Source organism: Silene latifolia, chromosome 9, assembly GCF_048544455.1.
Source record: "Silene latifolia isolate original U9 population chromosome 9, ASM4854445v1, whole genome shotgun sequence".
Classification (NCBI taxonomy): Eukaryota; Viridiplantae; Streptophyta; class Magnoliopsida; order Caryophyllales; family Caryophyllaceae; genus Silene; species Silene latifolia.
The window spans coordinates 143,893,749-143,909,550 of NC_133534.1; the positions used below are offsets into that span (position 1 = coordinate 143,893,749).

The following is a 15,802-nucleotide window of genomic DNA, read 5'->3' on the forward strand; positions in this document are numbered from 1 at the left end:
ACTCTTGATCTTCTCCCGTTGGGAACGAGAAAGACCCTTTGGAAATTCTTGTAAAACCAAGAAGTTGACTATATGAGCATACCACGGCTCAATGGAAGACAAGGCTATAAGTGTGTCATCCGGAAAAGTGGCTTGTATTGGTGATTCCAAAGCTTCTTGAGGTTTGTCTTGCACAATCCTACTTAGGTGATCGGCCACCGTGTTGATGGAGCCTTTCTTGTCCTTGAGCTCAACATCAAACTCACTCAAAAGTAGTACCCATCGCATTAAACGGGGTTTGGATTCCTTCTTGTTCACCAAATGCCTTAAGGCGGCATGATCCGTGAATATGATGACCTTGGCTCCAAGAATATAAGGTCGAAACTTCTCCAAAGCAAACACTACCGCAAGGAATTCTTTCTCGGTGGTGGTATAGTTTCTTTGAGCCTCGTTCATCATTGTCGACGCATATTGAATAACATAGGGTGCTCTTCCTACCCTTTGGCCAAGTACCGCGCTAAGGGCATAGTTACTCGCGACCGACATTATCTCAAATGGTTCACTCTAATTGGGAGGTTGAATTATGGGTGCCGAAATAAGCCTCTCCTTGAGCATGTCAAAAGCTTCCTTGCATTCTTCACTCATGATGAATTCACAATCCTTTTGAAGTAACTTGCATAAGGGAGTAGAAAGTTTGGATAAATCCTTGATGAAGCGCCGGTAAAAGCCGGCGTGCCCTAAGAAAGATCTCACTTCACGCATATTAGTAGGATAAGGCAAGGTGCGAATGGTATCGACCTTGGCCTTATCAACCTCAATCCCCTTAGAGGAGACCACATGTCCCAACACTATTCCTTTATCAACCATGAAATGAAATTTCTCATGGTTGAGAACAAGGTTGGTATCAAGGCATCTTTGTAAAACCCAAGCAAGATGACTCAAACAATCCTCAAAAGATTGACCGTGAACGGTAAAATCGTCCATAAATACTTCAATAAAGTCCTCCACATGATCCGAAAAGATGCTCATCATGCACCTTTGGAACGTTCCCGGTGCATTACAAAGACCGAAAGGCATTTTTCTATAGGCAAACGTTCCGAAGGGACATGTGAAAGTTGATTTTTGTTTGGTCCTCGGGTGCAATTGGAATTTGAAAATAACCCGAGTATCCATCCAAAAAGCAATAAAAAGATTTTCCCGCCAACATTTCCAACATTTGATCCATGAAGGGAAGCGGGAAATGATCTTTTCGGGTCACGGCATTGAACCTACGGTAGTCGATGCATACTCGCCACCCGTTTTGAACTCGAGTGGGAATCAAAACACCTTCATGATTTTCGACTACCGTTAGCCCGGACTTCTTTGGTACAACTTGGGTTGGACTAACCCATTGAATATCGGAGTTGGGATAGATCATACCTACATGAAGGAGTTTGAGTACCTCCTTCTTGACAACTTCCATCATTGGGGGGTTCAAACGCCTTTGCAGTTGGCGAACGGGTTTGGCTTAATTCTCCAAAAGAATCTGGTGCATGCATAAAGTGGGACTAATTCCTTTTATGTCGGCCATTTGTCCACCCAATTGCTTCCTTGTGTTGCTTTAGAACTCGAATGAGAGCTTCTTCTTGCTCACTTGAAAGCTTGCTTGAAATAATCACCGGTAAAGTTTTTTCATCTCCTAGAAAAGCATACTTCAAGTGGCTTGGTAAGGGCTTCATTTCAACAATAGGGGCCTTGACAATAGAAGGAATGGGTTTCTTCTTTGGTAGCTCTTCTAACAAACTGGAAGAAAGGAAGCAAAAATCCTGGACAGCAGACAACTCGCACCATGCGAGTTTTGGACCCTGTTTTTTCGCACGGTGCGAAAAACCTTCTGCCCTCCGGATTGCTTCCTTCTCTTCCCACTTCCATTGGCGGATTTTCCTCTAACTCTTGGATAGTTTCCTGCAAATTACAAGACAAGACATACCCCATATCCTCTCTAACCATGCCATTAGTTAAAGCAACATCCAAGGTGTCACTTTTACACAATTCATACACGGTTTGAATAATTGGTTCAAAAACATCAAGAAAACACAAAGAAGAGGTCTCGATAGGGTATTTCATTGCCTCATGTATTCTATATTCAATCTTTTTCCCTTCAAACTCCATTGTAAGGCATCCACTAGATACATCTATCTTGGTGTTGGAAGTTCTCATGAAAGGCCCTCCCAACAAAATGGGAGTTGAGCCTTTCTCGGGTTCCATTTCAATTACATAAAAGTCGGCGGGGAAAATCATATCCCCCACTTTCACCAAGACATCTTCAACAATTCCTATAGGGTAGATGTTGGACCTATCGGCCAAAGAAATAACCGTACGAGTCGGTTTTAAAGGTCCCAACTTGAGAGACTCATAAAGGTAAGTGGGCAAGACATTAATAGATGCATCTAAATCAAGCATAGCCCTTTGACAATCCAAGTCACCAATCTTGCAAGGAATAGTGAACATGCCCGGATCTCCGCATTTTTGTGGCAAACGTTTTTGAAACATAGCCGACACATGTTCACTAGCCCTCACTTTCTTCATACTCTTTGCCTTGTTGGCCCTCTTAGTAGTGCACAACTCTTTCAAAAATTTTGCATGTTTGGGAACACTACTAAGAAGGTCAAGAAGTGGAATGTTTGCCTCCACTTTACGAAAGATATCGTAAAGGCTTGAAGTCTTCTTGTCAATTATCCTTGTGTCATTTAAAGCACTTGAAAATGGAGCTTGTGGCTCGTATTTCGGAAGTGGTTCATTGATCCTGACTTTATCGGGTGTAGATGCTTTTCCATGTTCCACCACTACTTCAATTTCATCTTCAACTACATCCTCCACTTCATGAACAATCGGAAGTGGCCTTGATTTCATAGGAGCCTTGGGTGCCTCTACCAACTCCCTACCATTCCTCAAAGAAACCGCTTTTGGTTGTTCCTTGGTGAGTGGAGGAATTGTACGAGAAGGGAGGCTCCCTCCTTGAGTGGGTTGTGTAGTGAGTGTGTTGAGAATTTGACCAACTTGGGTCTCAAGGTTACCAATCCTAGAGTCGGTGAGCCAATTTTGTTGAAGCACGGCTGTAATACCCGTCCTTTTAGGGACCCGTTGACCGACGTTGACTGACCTTAGACACCGATCTTGACCTTGGGGAAACCCCAAGAGGGATGGCTTGTGACGTGATAAGCTTTGAGTGTGTGGTACTCGATCTTGTCGAGGCTACTCGATCGAGTAGCTTGGGAGCTCGATCAAGTAGCGGTCACCCAATCGAGTAAGTTAGTTACTAGATCGAGTAACAGGTTTACAGCGGGGAATTATAAATCCTGTTTGGTGAAACCGCAAATCATTTCCGTCTCTCTTCCCTAAACCTAGATGTCGTCTCTTCTTCTCCCTTCACCATAGTTCCTTACTTGTGAGGTCCTTGAGGATACTTATGCCATGGGGATGGGTTGTTTGAGTCGGGTAGCGGTCTTGACGCCGGATTGCTATGCTTAGGTATGCTATCGTCATCATCATCATCGTTATCATTGTTTTCTATTAGGGTGGTAGCGATAGTGATAGATGGTTGTACTATTTGTATAGGTGTGTTGCTTGGTTCATTGCTGTCTCGTGATCGGAAGCGGGATCACTGCGGTGCGCTAAAGGTAGGTTCGCCTACTCAGTACTGTTGGTCGTCAAGAGTGTCTTTTGATGTGGTTTGGTTGTTGTAGTGTCGCTGTGGTTGTTTGATTGTGATAGTTGGTTGGTGTTGTGTTGTTTCGTTTATCATTGTTGTGGTGCAGCTGATTGTGATTGTTTGTCTCTGGTTCTCGAGGTGCGTCCTCGGCTGAGTGGAGTCACTTGCGAGAGTGGCTTCACGCCCCTTGTTCGCTCTCCGTGGAACCCGCCACGGGAGGGGATGTGCACATTAATGGATATGGGTTTATCGCTCGGTATGATGAGCGGGGATTTGGTGGGTACGGCTGCAGTCCCCCACTGGCAGGGCTGGTCCAGTGGACAGTCGATGATTGGTTGGAGGAGGTGTGATGTGTGTATGTTTTGTGGTGCCTGTATTGTATCTGTGGTTGTTGGTGTGTTTCTACATTTACTGACCTTGTGTAGTTTTGTCTTGTTGTTTGTTTCTGTTGTCTCTGCCGTGATCCCTTATGGTGAGCAGTCTATCTTATCAGGTTGTGATCTGGATGTTAGCTGGGTGCTTGGCGGGATGAGTCTCTCACGTGTAACGACGGAAGTAGTTCACATAGTGGTTTTTGAGTTGTATCTTTATATCAGTAGTTTTGTTAATTACTTGTAAAATAACTTAATTGTTCATTTATCGACATTTGATATTTACTGTCCTTGGGCAACAGAGATGGTGACGCCCTTATATGCTAGGGAAGGTCTTGTTAAGGCTCCTGAGTATATGGGGGTGTCACAAAGTGGTATCAGAGCGACGATTTTGGAACCTGTAACAAATGAGCCTAATGAACGTAGTGAGTCTAATAAAATGAACCTGGTGTATGTATATTGGGAGCCCCAGCTGATGCTAGATTTTGGGTGAGTAGGCGCCCTCATTTCAAAATTTTGGCCCCATTATGCTTAAGCCAGTCACCGGGTATGAGAGTGTCGAGTCGGAATTTGTGGGCCTAGTGTGTATAATGGTTATGATAGAAATGTTTGTGATGGGGTCTTTATGAATGCTGGTCTGTGGGATTGTGATGAGAAACTGCGAAAATCTGTGAATGAGTAGAAGTGTGAATGGAAGTAGTGGAAGTGGTGGAATGGTTATAATACGTGACAGTCTGGTGTTATATAGTGATGGTCATGTTTTCTAAATCGTTCTTTGTGCATCGGTATAAAAGTTGTGAGTCTTGTATGTGGTAATGATGATAATTAGTAAGTTTTGAATTAGTTGTAACAATTGCTAGAGTAGTATTTGGTATGTATGTTGGATGAATGGTTGAATGCTTCCGTGATACGACATAGTTGAGTTGAGTAATCTAGTTGATAATTTGTCGTGACATGGTTAAATTATTAGTAAGCTTGGACGATAAGTGCTAGCTTGATGTTCGATGAATGCTTAGATTGATATGATTAGGAGTTGTATTGCTGAAGTTGCGATTGCATGATTAGGGGTAAAGAAATGTGTTGAATATATGCATGATAAAGCTAATAGCGTAGTCATTTGGATGCGTAATGTTTGTTATAGAACAAAGTAAAATGTGTGGGATAGAGTGATAATTCTGTTAGATCGATACGTTACATTTGTGTGGTAGTAATATGTCGTGAATGAATATAACAATCGGTGACGATTCCCGAATTCATTTTGGAATCGCCACACCTTGCTGTTTTGCAGGAACCGTTACTTGAATTCGTAACTTTTGACCTTGTTCTTAAACTTGCCCGACCGAGTAAGAGTATCTACTCTATCGAGTAGGCCTCGTTTGATCTAGTTAGGAAGTTATAACGTCGAAAAGTTAGATCTGCCAGCGGAAAACTCGACCGATTAACTCCAACTCGATCGAGTAGAGGACACTCGATCGAGTAACCTACTTACTCGATCGAGTAAGTGAACAGTACCCGGGTGGATTACGAGATTCTTATACTTTTTCCATCCTTTTTCTTTCTTATTCTTCATTCAAACAAAACCCTAATTTCTAAAACTCTTTCAAAGTTACTCTCAATCTTGTGAGTTTGTGCTTGAATCTTGTGTTTTCCCTTGCTTAATTCGTTCTTTGGCTTGCCAAACGATCAAGGTATGAATGTTTATCCTATTTTTGTGTTTTTGACTAATTAGAAGCATGTAGGATGTTGGTATTTGCTGAAAAATCGATTTATATGTGCCAAATCTTGCTTGTAATTGTTGTAATATAATCTATTTGCTTCAATTTATTGATTATTGATGTTAGTTATGCAAAAATCGAATCGAAAAGGGGGATTATAGGACTCAAAATTTCTAGGGTTTGAGATTTTAAATTGGATTTTGGTTGTCTTTTGTACATAAAAGGGAGAAAATTAGGTAATGTATGTTGTATATACCATGTTTAGAGTTGATTTTGATGAATTTTACTCAAAAATTGTCTTAAAACTCCGTCTTAAAAGTGCCCCAAACTGAAATTCGTCTTACACTTTTGTGAAACTTGTCCAATTGTGAAGCTATTTTGAAGGTATACTTATCAAAATTAGTAGTTGTGTTGGTAATTGATGCTATACTTGTCATAATTTTTTTTATACAGCTGTGAGGTCGTATGATGGTAAATTTGAGAGTTATAATTATAATTTTTGGATTGTTTGGTGAAAGTGTGTACGTAGTAACTCTTTTCCATGATCATACATGAATGTTTTACATGTTTTCAAGTATATGTGATATGTGAATCTAAGGTTGTGTTACAAAACAGATACCGAGACCAACTGTGGGAACCCGTCAGAGCAAGAGGGGGAGGGCTTCTGAGCCCGAGGTAGGAGAGGAGAGTGGGGGACCTACGGTCCCAGCAGTACCCGAGTACCCGTCTGTTGTCTTTGTGGACTTTATACAAAGGGATAATTTTGTTGCTTTACAGAGACGAAAGATTAGACCCACCCGTTGTATCGACACAACTCTTTTGACTGACTTGGGGATTGAGACCGGCATATCTTCGAGACCTTGGGGATGACTGGGTTGTACCGTCTCCGGAAACATTCTTATGCTTTCTTGACCCTTGAGTTTATGAGTTCCTTTAAGTACAATGCGGTGGAGCAGACCGTTGAGTTCCGCCTTATGAACACAAGTTTCTTCCTTACCATGGATATGTTTGCCACTCACCTTGGCCTTGCTAAACCCGCCAAGGGAGCTCTCAGGAACATCCCGTCTGAGTGTGGGGTTAGTAGCCTTATGCCTTGCTTTACCGGCAAACCCGCTCCCACTTCGAGTAACATGTTGATTAACGATGTCCAACATGTCACCTTGAAGATCTTTCTTCGTGCCTTGACTTGTTTGCTTTATGAGAGGAAGGATGTGAGTAATCTTAACTCACACGAGTTGATGTTGCTGGTGGCGTACCTGATCGAGGCCATTTCGTGTTCACAATTAAGTATATGTGGTCGTTGGTCAATGGTCGATACAAAACACAATTTATACTTCACAAACAACTCTACAATTAGTAAAGAGGCAAGTAAAGGTCGGATCCCAAGGGACGGGTATTGAAATGAGAATTCTATTGTAACTAGTAGTGTCTAGGGGTGTCACAAATTGGGTTGATGTAGAAGGTTACTAAACTAGAATAACAATGAAAATAAACAAGCAAGATGAATTAAAGGGGTGTAAACAATTGATTAAAGGCACTAGGGTGTCATGGGATCATAGGGGAATCATGGGATATGATCATACAAACATGTTCTCAAATTATAAGCAAGCAATTATTGTTGTGATGGATTGAGTTGGGTTATATCTTACAATCCTAGGAAAGTTTGGGTCCCGGAGCCGAATCGATTAGATTGTACAACACCTACAAGTCGACTTAATCTTTCCTACTCAACACATGCATGGTCTAACAAGACTCGAGTTGGGTTATGTCTTACAAGTCTCATTGAAAGGATAGTAGATGATAGTAAATGCAAGGATTCATAGGCTTAGCATTTCATCAAATATAACATGTGCATGTATTAAGATCAAAACAAGCAAGCAAATAAGATATGAAAGCATATTGATTTAAGCATGAATCATTCCCCATGTTGGTTTCCCCTAATCACCCATTAAACCCTAGCTAAGAGACTACTCACTCATTATCATGTTGATCATGCTAGCAAGGTTGTCAATCATACTAACAAAGTTAAACATGATGAATAAATGAAAGTAATTAGCAATAATTAAAAAGGGATTAAGAGATTATACCTACTAATGATTCCAAAATAATAATGCAAAGAATAATAGAAGAACTTGATGATTGATGGAAGGTTGTCAATCTCCCAATAAACCCAATAATCTTCTAATTACCCAAAATAAAGGAAGAACAAGAGAGAGATTAAAGAACTAAAACTTGGATTAAAATTTGATTAATACTTGATTACAATATTGAAGAGAGATTTGATTGATATTAACTACTCTAAATATTGATAAGAAGAACATGCTCCTCTAATTAGACTAATGGGGTATTTATAGTGAAAATTAGGGAGGATGCATTAGGGTTAACTAAGGGCTAAACTAGTAATTACACTTTTTAAGTTGAGCAAGGAGGACCCGGTATTTTCTGAGAGAAGGGCTTCTCTTTTCGTAGCTTGAAGAATGAAATCCGTGCTGTGCAGGAATCCGGGCGGATTAGAGTCGGGACGGCCGGATTTGGGCGATGCAATCCGAGCGGATTCAGGAAAGGGACGCTCGGATTGTTGAGGGGGAATCCGAGCGGATTCCAAGAAGGGACGCTCGGATTGTTGAGGCTGGACGGACGGATTGTCTGCAATCCGTTCGGATTGTTGGTCAGCGTCAATTCTTCTTCTTTTCTTCCCTTTTCTTCATAAATTCCTTGGGGATTTCCTTGGGGACGCAAGGATCCTTTCTCAACATTGTTCTTCTACTATGATATGTACAAAGTCCTTCTAGTCTTGTCTCTTCTTGATGCTTGGTCATTGAATACAATCAATTTAGCCTCGTTTTGCCATGAAAATGCAAGATTCTTACTCCTTTCCTACCAAGGGATCAAAATCTCAAAGAATATGCAAAACAAAGAACTAAAGATAAGAAATGACCCAAATAGGCACTAAAAAGCATGGGAACAAGGCTAATTCGGGGGCTAAATATGCGCTAATTATGGTCACACCAGTACCTTAACCCCACCCGATCTCAGAGAGTGACCTTTAGTGCCCCTGACATAGTGTGTGCCAGTTTAGCCTTGATGGCCTCGTCCGACACCCATTTTATGAGTTGTGGTGCCATTGCCACTCGGTTGGCAGAGAGGCTGACTACCTTTGAGGCCTCCTCGGCCTATACCCCCTTGAGCCCTATGGAGCCTACCTTGGACCGAGAGTACTTCCTCGACCAGAAATGGTTGAGAACATTGGAGGATGGTGGGTTGGCATGGAGAGTGTGGGGTATGAGTTGGATGCGTATACCTGCTCCTGAGCACCTTCCAGCGACTGAGCCTTTACCGGCGGCAGTGGTAGCTACCGATTCTGACGAGGAGGAGGAGGAGGTTCCTGAGAGGCAGGTGTACCTCATTGGCCCAGATATCCTGGTGGTGATGCCCGAGCCGAGGAAGGGGGACCAGGTGAGATTCAAGGATGCCCAGCCTAGAGTGGGGAGAGGACCATGTCGAGTGAGGGAGAGGGTGGCTGAGACACAGCCAGAGCAGCCAGTACCTCCACAGTACCAGTACCCCGGTTATCCTCCTTTCTACAGCCCGGGGATGAGAGTGAGCGAGCTCACGGAGAGGGTGTCTTCTACCTTGACACTCCGGAACCTCCATGAGATGGCGTTTGTGCAGGGCATCGGGACCGAGGGAGCTCAGTCGGTGTGGTGGAGAGGCATTGGGGACGACAGTAGAGTTTTCCACTCTTTTGGTGTGGAGAGGTCTACTTGGGAGAGCCTCAGTCATATCCCTACGGTTGCTTGGCCCCATGGCGTATGGGCGCAGATGCTGGTGCTGGTGGTGTCGCAGGTCATGATACAGTAGGAGCGGGCACGTCTGGTGATGGTGGTGGTGACGAGGTCATGGATGAGCAGGATGTGGAGTGATGATACTCCTTTTCTTTTCTATCGTTTCATGGATTTGTAGTGGATAGTATTTGTTTTGTTGGTAGTACTTTATCAGACTTTGGTATGTATGGTTGGCCATAAGGCCGTATTTTGAGTACATTAGACAGTTTGTGCAGGATATTGGAGTCGGGAAGGCGTTCCGACTCGTGTTTATATAGTTGTTTTGTTTTAGCATGAATTTTTTTTTGGAGGCTTTTCGACCTGTGGCTACTCGATTGAGTGCCCCTAACTCGATCGAGTAACTGCAAGTGTGATACTTGAGGGGTGTTCTGATCTCAGCCTACTCGATCGAGTAGCTGATGAGCTTGATCGAGTAAGCCCAGCTCGATCGAGTGCCTAACCAACTCGATCGAGTAGCACTGTTACAGCTTATTTCCGTTTTAAAAATTTAATTGAAGCAACATGTTAGTGGCTATTGTATGCTATTTCTTATTGCGGGTATCTTTGAAGGAAATGTAGATCTATATACATACTAACATACTCATATATGTTAAAATTAATTTGTCATAAAATTAAACATGGATTTTATGCATGCAAACAATAATAAAATAGAGGAGAAATCATGTCCTTACAATGATGATTTCGGTTATATTGGGCACAAGAGAGATCACCTTTCTCTCTTGTTCTTGAGCTTTTCCTTATGGATGAACAAGATCTAAGTATAAGATCTCTCCCTAAGCTTTATACCCAAGGCTTTCTCTTAATCTAATTAATATTATTTGAGCTAGTATAATATTAATCTAGGTAGAAAATTGAACCAAAATATTTATAAAACACTTATATATTTCGGTATTATGGAGGAAGAAGTAGAGAGCTTTTTATCTCTCTAGAATACTCATTTTGGATGAAAAAGTGAATGAATGAATAATACACCCATAACATTATAGTGTATATTTAAAATATAAGAGGAAAAATCAAGTGATTTTTCTTCTCTAAAAATTCGGCCAAGAGGAGGTGGAAAGGAGCCAATGCATGGGCTCATTTGTCTTCACAATGCACCATAGGCATGCATGGCTATTAAAGCAAAACAATCATTATGTTTAGCTACTAATTAAACAATTAATTAGCTTAACCCTCTTCTTGTAATTTCGGTCCATTTGATAATATGGATTCCATATTATTTTTGTCAATTGTCAATATGTCACATGTCATATGTGACATAAATTTGTTATGTATTTTTAACATATTAAAAATCAACGTATTATCAAAAATACGTCACATACAAAAATCGACTTAGTAATATCATAATTACTTGTACCAAAAATTTTACCAATTTATAAATCACAACAGTTTGTATTTATAACAATTCATTCAAATTTAATTGTTACATTAAACAATTATTTCATCCGAGTAATGATACAATTCAATTACTCAGACCGTATCTCATTTAATCACATTTCAATTTGATACGTAAATTTTGCTTCCAAAATCGTCCGTCAATTTTCAAATAATTTAATTAACTCGTAACGTTATACGATTAATTAAATAATCAATTAAGAGTATTACCCTTTAGGTATGACCTAGGGGGTCAACTGATCACCACCGTCACACGACAGTAATGTCAAACTCTAGTCAGCCAATCATTACCGATATATGTTGACCAAATGACATGAATAAAATTACTTCCCAATTGTATTCATTAAAATGAGATTTTTAATAATGATATTTAAATCATGTGATCGCACTATTGTTGAGGACACATTTCCCAACAATCTCCCACTTGTCCTCGACAAGTGTGCGTCACCAATTCTCTTGTCCTATTACTATCTCCCACTCAATGCAAGGTGTCTTTCAGGTCGTACTTGCAAGTGATCATATCGAGAGTGGTTTCCTCGATCTGGAGAATAACTGATTGACCGGATTTATCTATCATAGATACCTTCCGAGCGTGGCCACGCATTTCCAGTTCATTACTCCTCGAGTGGCCCTGAGATATTGTTTTAACCCTGACAAGGGGATGGACAATTCCTATCGCACTCATTCCCTTCGACTAGCCACAGCCATCATAACCCAAAATATGCCCATTTGACCCCATTTACGAAGGTCGTAGTAACACAAATCAAAGTTAATCTGAAACTGAGCCATCTTAGGTGAATAGTCTTTAGTCAAAAGAATCGACTCATTTGAATACTATAGCAGCTCTCGCCACGACCAGGCTATATAAATTGCCAGAACTCTATAAGCGGTCGTAAGGCCCGACAAAATGTTCCTAACAGTCTGCCTATGTGATCGACTAGTCATCTCACATGACTCTATGGCACTTGAACTTGCCATCAATCGCATCACACTCTAGTTACTTCGAGACGTCACCTCATACAAGTAACTATGGGCAAATACAATGTTAATCCGTGTTCACTTTAACGGGGTTCAATTTGTCTCCACAACCCGTTTGGATGTAACAAAGTATAATAAAAGAGTTTTAAAATAAAACTCGAACGACAAATGTGATTATCACATATGAATAGTCAATGCCTGATTACTATTTCATATTCTATAATCTAATTTGATCTTGTACGTAGTTGTTCATTTCAATTCAATTGAAATGACATGACTCATCATGTTTAGCCTTTGAGAAGGCTTTGGTTAGTAGGTTTTATCAACTTCTTGTACCTTACTCAACCTTACTACATACTCGTTTTCCTTTGTAATGTATACATTTGCATTACAAAACTTTCTGAATACGTGTCGAGATCCAATCAAGACATATGCTCTCTAGCCTAAGAATAGCTCCCACTGTTTTCACAGTGTGCGGGACTCATCCTTCTTGCACATCTCATGATCGCAAGTGTACTCAATTTCCGTTATAAATATCTCTCATTGTTCTTTATTGCCTAGAACGATTCTAGAAAATCTACTTCTTAATTAACATTGCCACAATGGTATCTTAACCATCCTAATGTGTTTTGATTATGGTTTTGTCTGAAACCATGCGCAACCTCAATTGTCAATTGTCACTTGTGTAACACCCTTACACAAAATTGCATCATAAACACTTTGCTTTACTTCCTTAATGCTTCTGCATGCACTTAAGGGTAATCTTTATGGCTTACTTGGCAAGGATTACTTAAATTCGATTTTGAAAACAATTCATCATACTCAAAGCATATGAAGTGTTATACATCATTTCTTTTTAATTGATTCGGCAGCGGAAGCAAATGAAATCAATCAAATATGTTCAATTTAATTGAACTGGTCATGAATCTTATCAACATAAGACTTCTTATTGACGCTAATATCACGTGGATTTATCTTCATAAATCCGTATATTAAAGATGTATTATAATACTCCAAGAGTCTTAAATCATTCGTAATGATCAATATGTCATCCACATATGTAAGACTAATTAAAATTCCGTAACTCCCACTAAACTCCATGTATAAACACAACTTCTCGACTTATCGAGAAAAGTTTTATCACATGATCAAAATGTTGATTCTAACTCATTGATGTCCTACTTAAGACCCTCTCTTAAGTTTCACATTATCTTAGGATTGCAAGAATCTATAAAACTTATGACATGTATTGAATACATTGCTTCTATTGAAGAAGTGGGTTTTAGATTCACTCGCTATGTATTTCATAACCTCATAATGAAACACAATCCCTAAGAAGATCCAAATAGACTTAAGCATTTCAATTTGTGAAAAACCCTTTGCAACCTATCTTGCTTTGAAATATCTCTTTATTAGTGCAAAACCCTTTATCACTTATCAAGCCTTTTATTTCGGATTCTCATGGCTCTAAGCCTTGTATTGAGTTGTGACTTAAACACTCTTATGTTAGTCATTTGTTGATTACTTTCCAGAAGTAATCAACTTGAATCAAACAATTTCTTTTGTAAGTTATAAGCTCTTTTCTTTCTTAAAAGTAGCATGAATTCATCATTTTTAACAAGTGACGAATTTAACCTCCTAGGTTTTGAAGAAATAATGTCTTACACAAAACGTCTCATGTAGCCAAGAAAGACCAGTTTCTTGCGACATAACATTCTTTGTGGCTCTTGAATAATTTCTCCCACTCTGTCTTCTAGAAATAAACTTGTATTTTAGTAACACAGCTTCACGAGCCGCAAACCCGTCGTACTCGTGATAATTGCAAGGGAAAAATGAGCATTTGTTTCTTGTGAAAACTTACAAACATGGTACATTACCATTTCATATCTCATATGATCTAGTGGAAAATAATTTAGACAAAATGATAAATTCCCAAAAAGGAATCAAGTAACCCAAGGTAACTTGATTGAAGTCCAAACCATATCGAATAGCGTTTGGATTTTTATCCAACCACACATTATTCCATAATGTGTGCTAAGAGAGATTAACTTGTGATACTATATCACATTTGCTTTGGCTTATATCAAAGTCTTCACTTTGATAATCCCATCACGACTAAATCGTGATTCCTTGAACTCTTTGAAATTCTTCAAAGATTTCTCTATTTACCTTATTAAGTGAACATATTAGCGTCAACTTAAATCGTTGGTAAAAGAAAATGATCAACCTATTTTGAATCGATAATTTACAACCTCGATCTCCTTTTCAACCAAAAGGCACGAGACATCTTGCTTTGAATACAAGATACGCATATACCATTAACAATCTAATGGTTTCAAGAGTACTCGATAACTCTTTGCGTTCATCATTCCAAAATTTAAGGTTTAATCTTGGGTTACCAATTTGAGTCTTACATCATCTTCATGATATATCATTCTAGTTTGGTTTAGAATATAATCACCTTGATGATGGGCTAGCCATACATCAAATCATGGTGTAAAGGGTCACAAAGGTGAAAACCTCTTTTGTATCTTAACAAGTTTATATTCTTATTTAGAGTTTATGCACTTAATAGTCATAATTAAGTACAACTTTAAATCCAAAAACTAGATTGAGTACACAATTACTCTATCTCTCGATATTATTGTTGCTAGTCGTCATATTCTAGTCATCCTATGTATCAAGTACAATGATGAAAACCTCCATTGGTTTCTAATATTGACGAAGTAGTACTAGCAAAATTTTATGTTTAATCAAATAAACAATTTAAAGAAGAAGGTCCCATTAGATGTCCCACAACTAACTTGTTGATTCTTCAATAATTTGGGGTAGTTTCCTTTCTCGTGTCCAACATTTAAGACAATGGAAACTTTATCGGTCGGGATTGATAGGTTTAGTATCGTCATTCTCAACAACTTTACCTTTAACATTACCTTGTATCAATTCCATTATAATCTTTACTTCTTGAACCTCGTCCTCATCTTAACGGTTTAAGAGAACGCTCCCACTTAATTCAATGAGTCTTTGCTTTGAGAAGCAAAAATGAATTCACGAAGATCACTCTTCATTTGTTCGTTTTAGTCATAAAACTTTCATTGAGGTGGTTGCGTTATTTTGGTCAATTATGAATTCTTGACAAAACTAATTACCAAATCGCTTCAAGGTACTTAATTCAATTAAGTATATGAATAATAATCCATTGTAAGTAGATGTGTTAGTCAAGTATCAAAAACCTGTTTGATAATGAACAACTTTTAATCTATACTCTTTACAAGAGATCCTTAACAATGGTTTATTTGAGGTTTTAGAAGAAAATTCAAATTTTGTCTTTAGTTACGATGTTTTAATGGAGATTTGTATCAAAATCGAAATGATATCGTATATGAATTGTGGTAAAGAAATAGAACAATATAAAAACGGAATAGTGGAAAACTTAACATTTATCGTTTTATTAATACTTGTAAACAAGTATAGCATTTACATAGTGACCTCTACCCAACTATGATAAATGATTCCAAGATCCAAATTCATATTAACTTGGGCACGGTGGGGCCGATACATCCCTTATCAATATAACTCGGTGGATTAACTCTTTAATCGATTCTACTTTTAGAACTCTTGGTCGATAAAATTACATTAACATTTATCTTTAGCCCAAAACACATCGACAAGGGCACGGTGGGGCCGATACATCCCTTATCAAATACTTTTGTTGAGTTCAATCCAAATTTCGAATAAATGTGTCCATGATCCAAACCCACATTAACTTGGGCACGGTGGGGCCGATACATCCCTCATCAACATGAATTCGGTGGATTAACATTCATC

At 39.3% G+C, this 15,802-nt stretch overlaps 1 protein-coding gene across 1 annotated transcript; it reads right to left on the reverse strand.

Moving 5' to 3' along the window:
* Positions 1 to 1,526: 1,526 nt before the first annotated feature.
* LOC141601701 (uncharacterized) lies at positions 1,527 to 2,871 on the reverse strand. The gene is made up of 2 exons (XM_074421997.1): positions 1,850 to 2,871; positions 1,527 to 1,761 (listed from the first exon to the last, which is right to left on the reverse strand). Exons 1-2 carry the CDS (start codon positions 2,869 to 2,871, stop codon positions 1,527 to 1,529), a joined length of 1,257 nt encoding a protein of 418 aa, XP_074278098.1.
* Between the last annotated feature and the right edge of the window lie 12,931 nt (positions 2,872 to 15,802).

Coding starts and splice junctions, on each gene's coding strand:
- LOC141601701 (XM_074421997.1), bottom strand. CDS start 2,871: ATGAAATCAAGGCCACTTCCGATTGTTCATGAAGTGGAGGATGTAGTT. Junction 1,762..1,849: donor AGCAATCCGGAGGGCAGAAG/GTTTTTCGCACC, acceptor CCTTTCTTCCAG/TTTGTTAGAAGAGCTACCAA.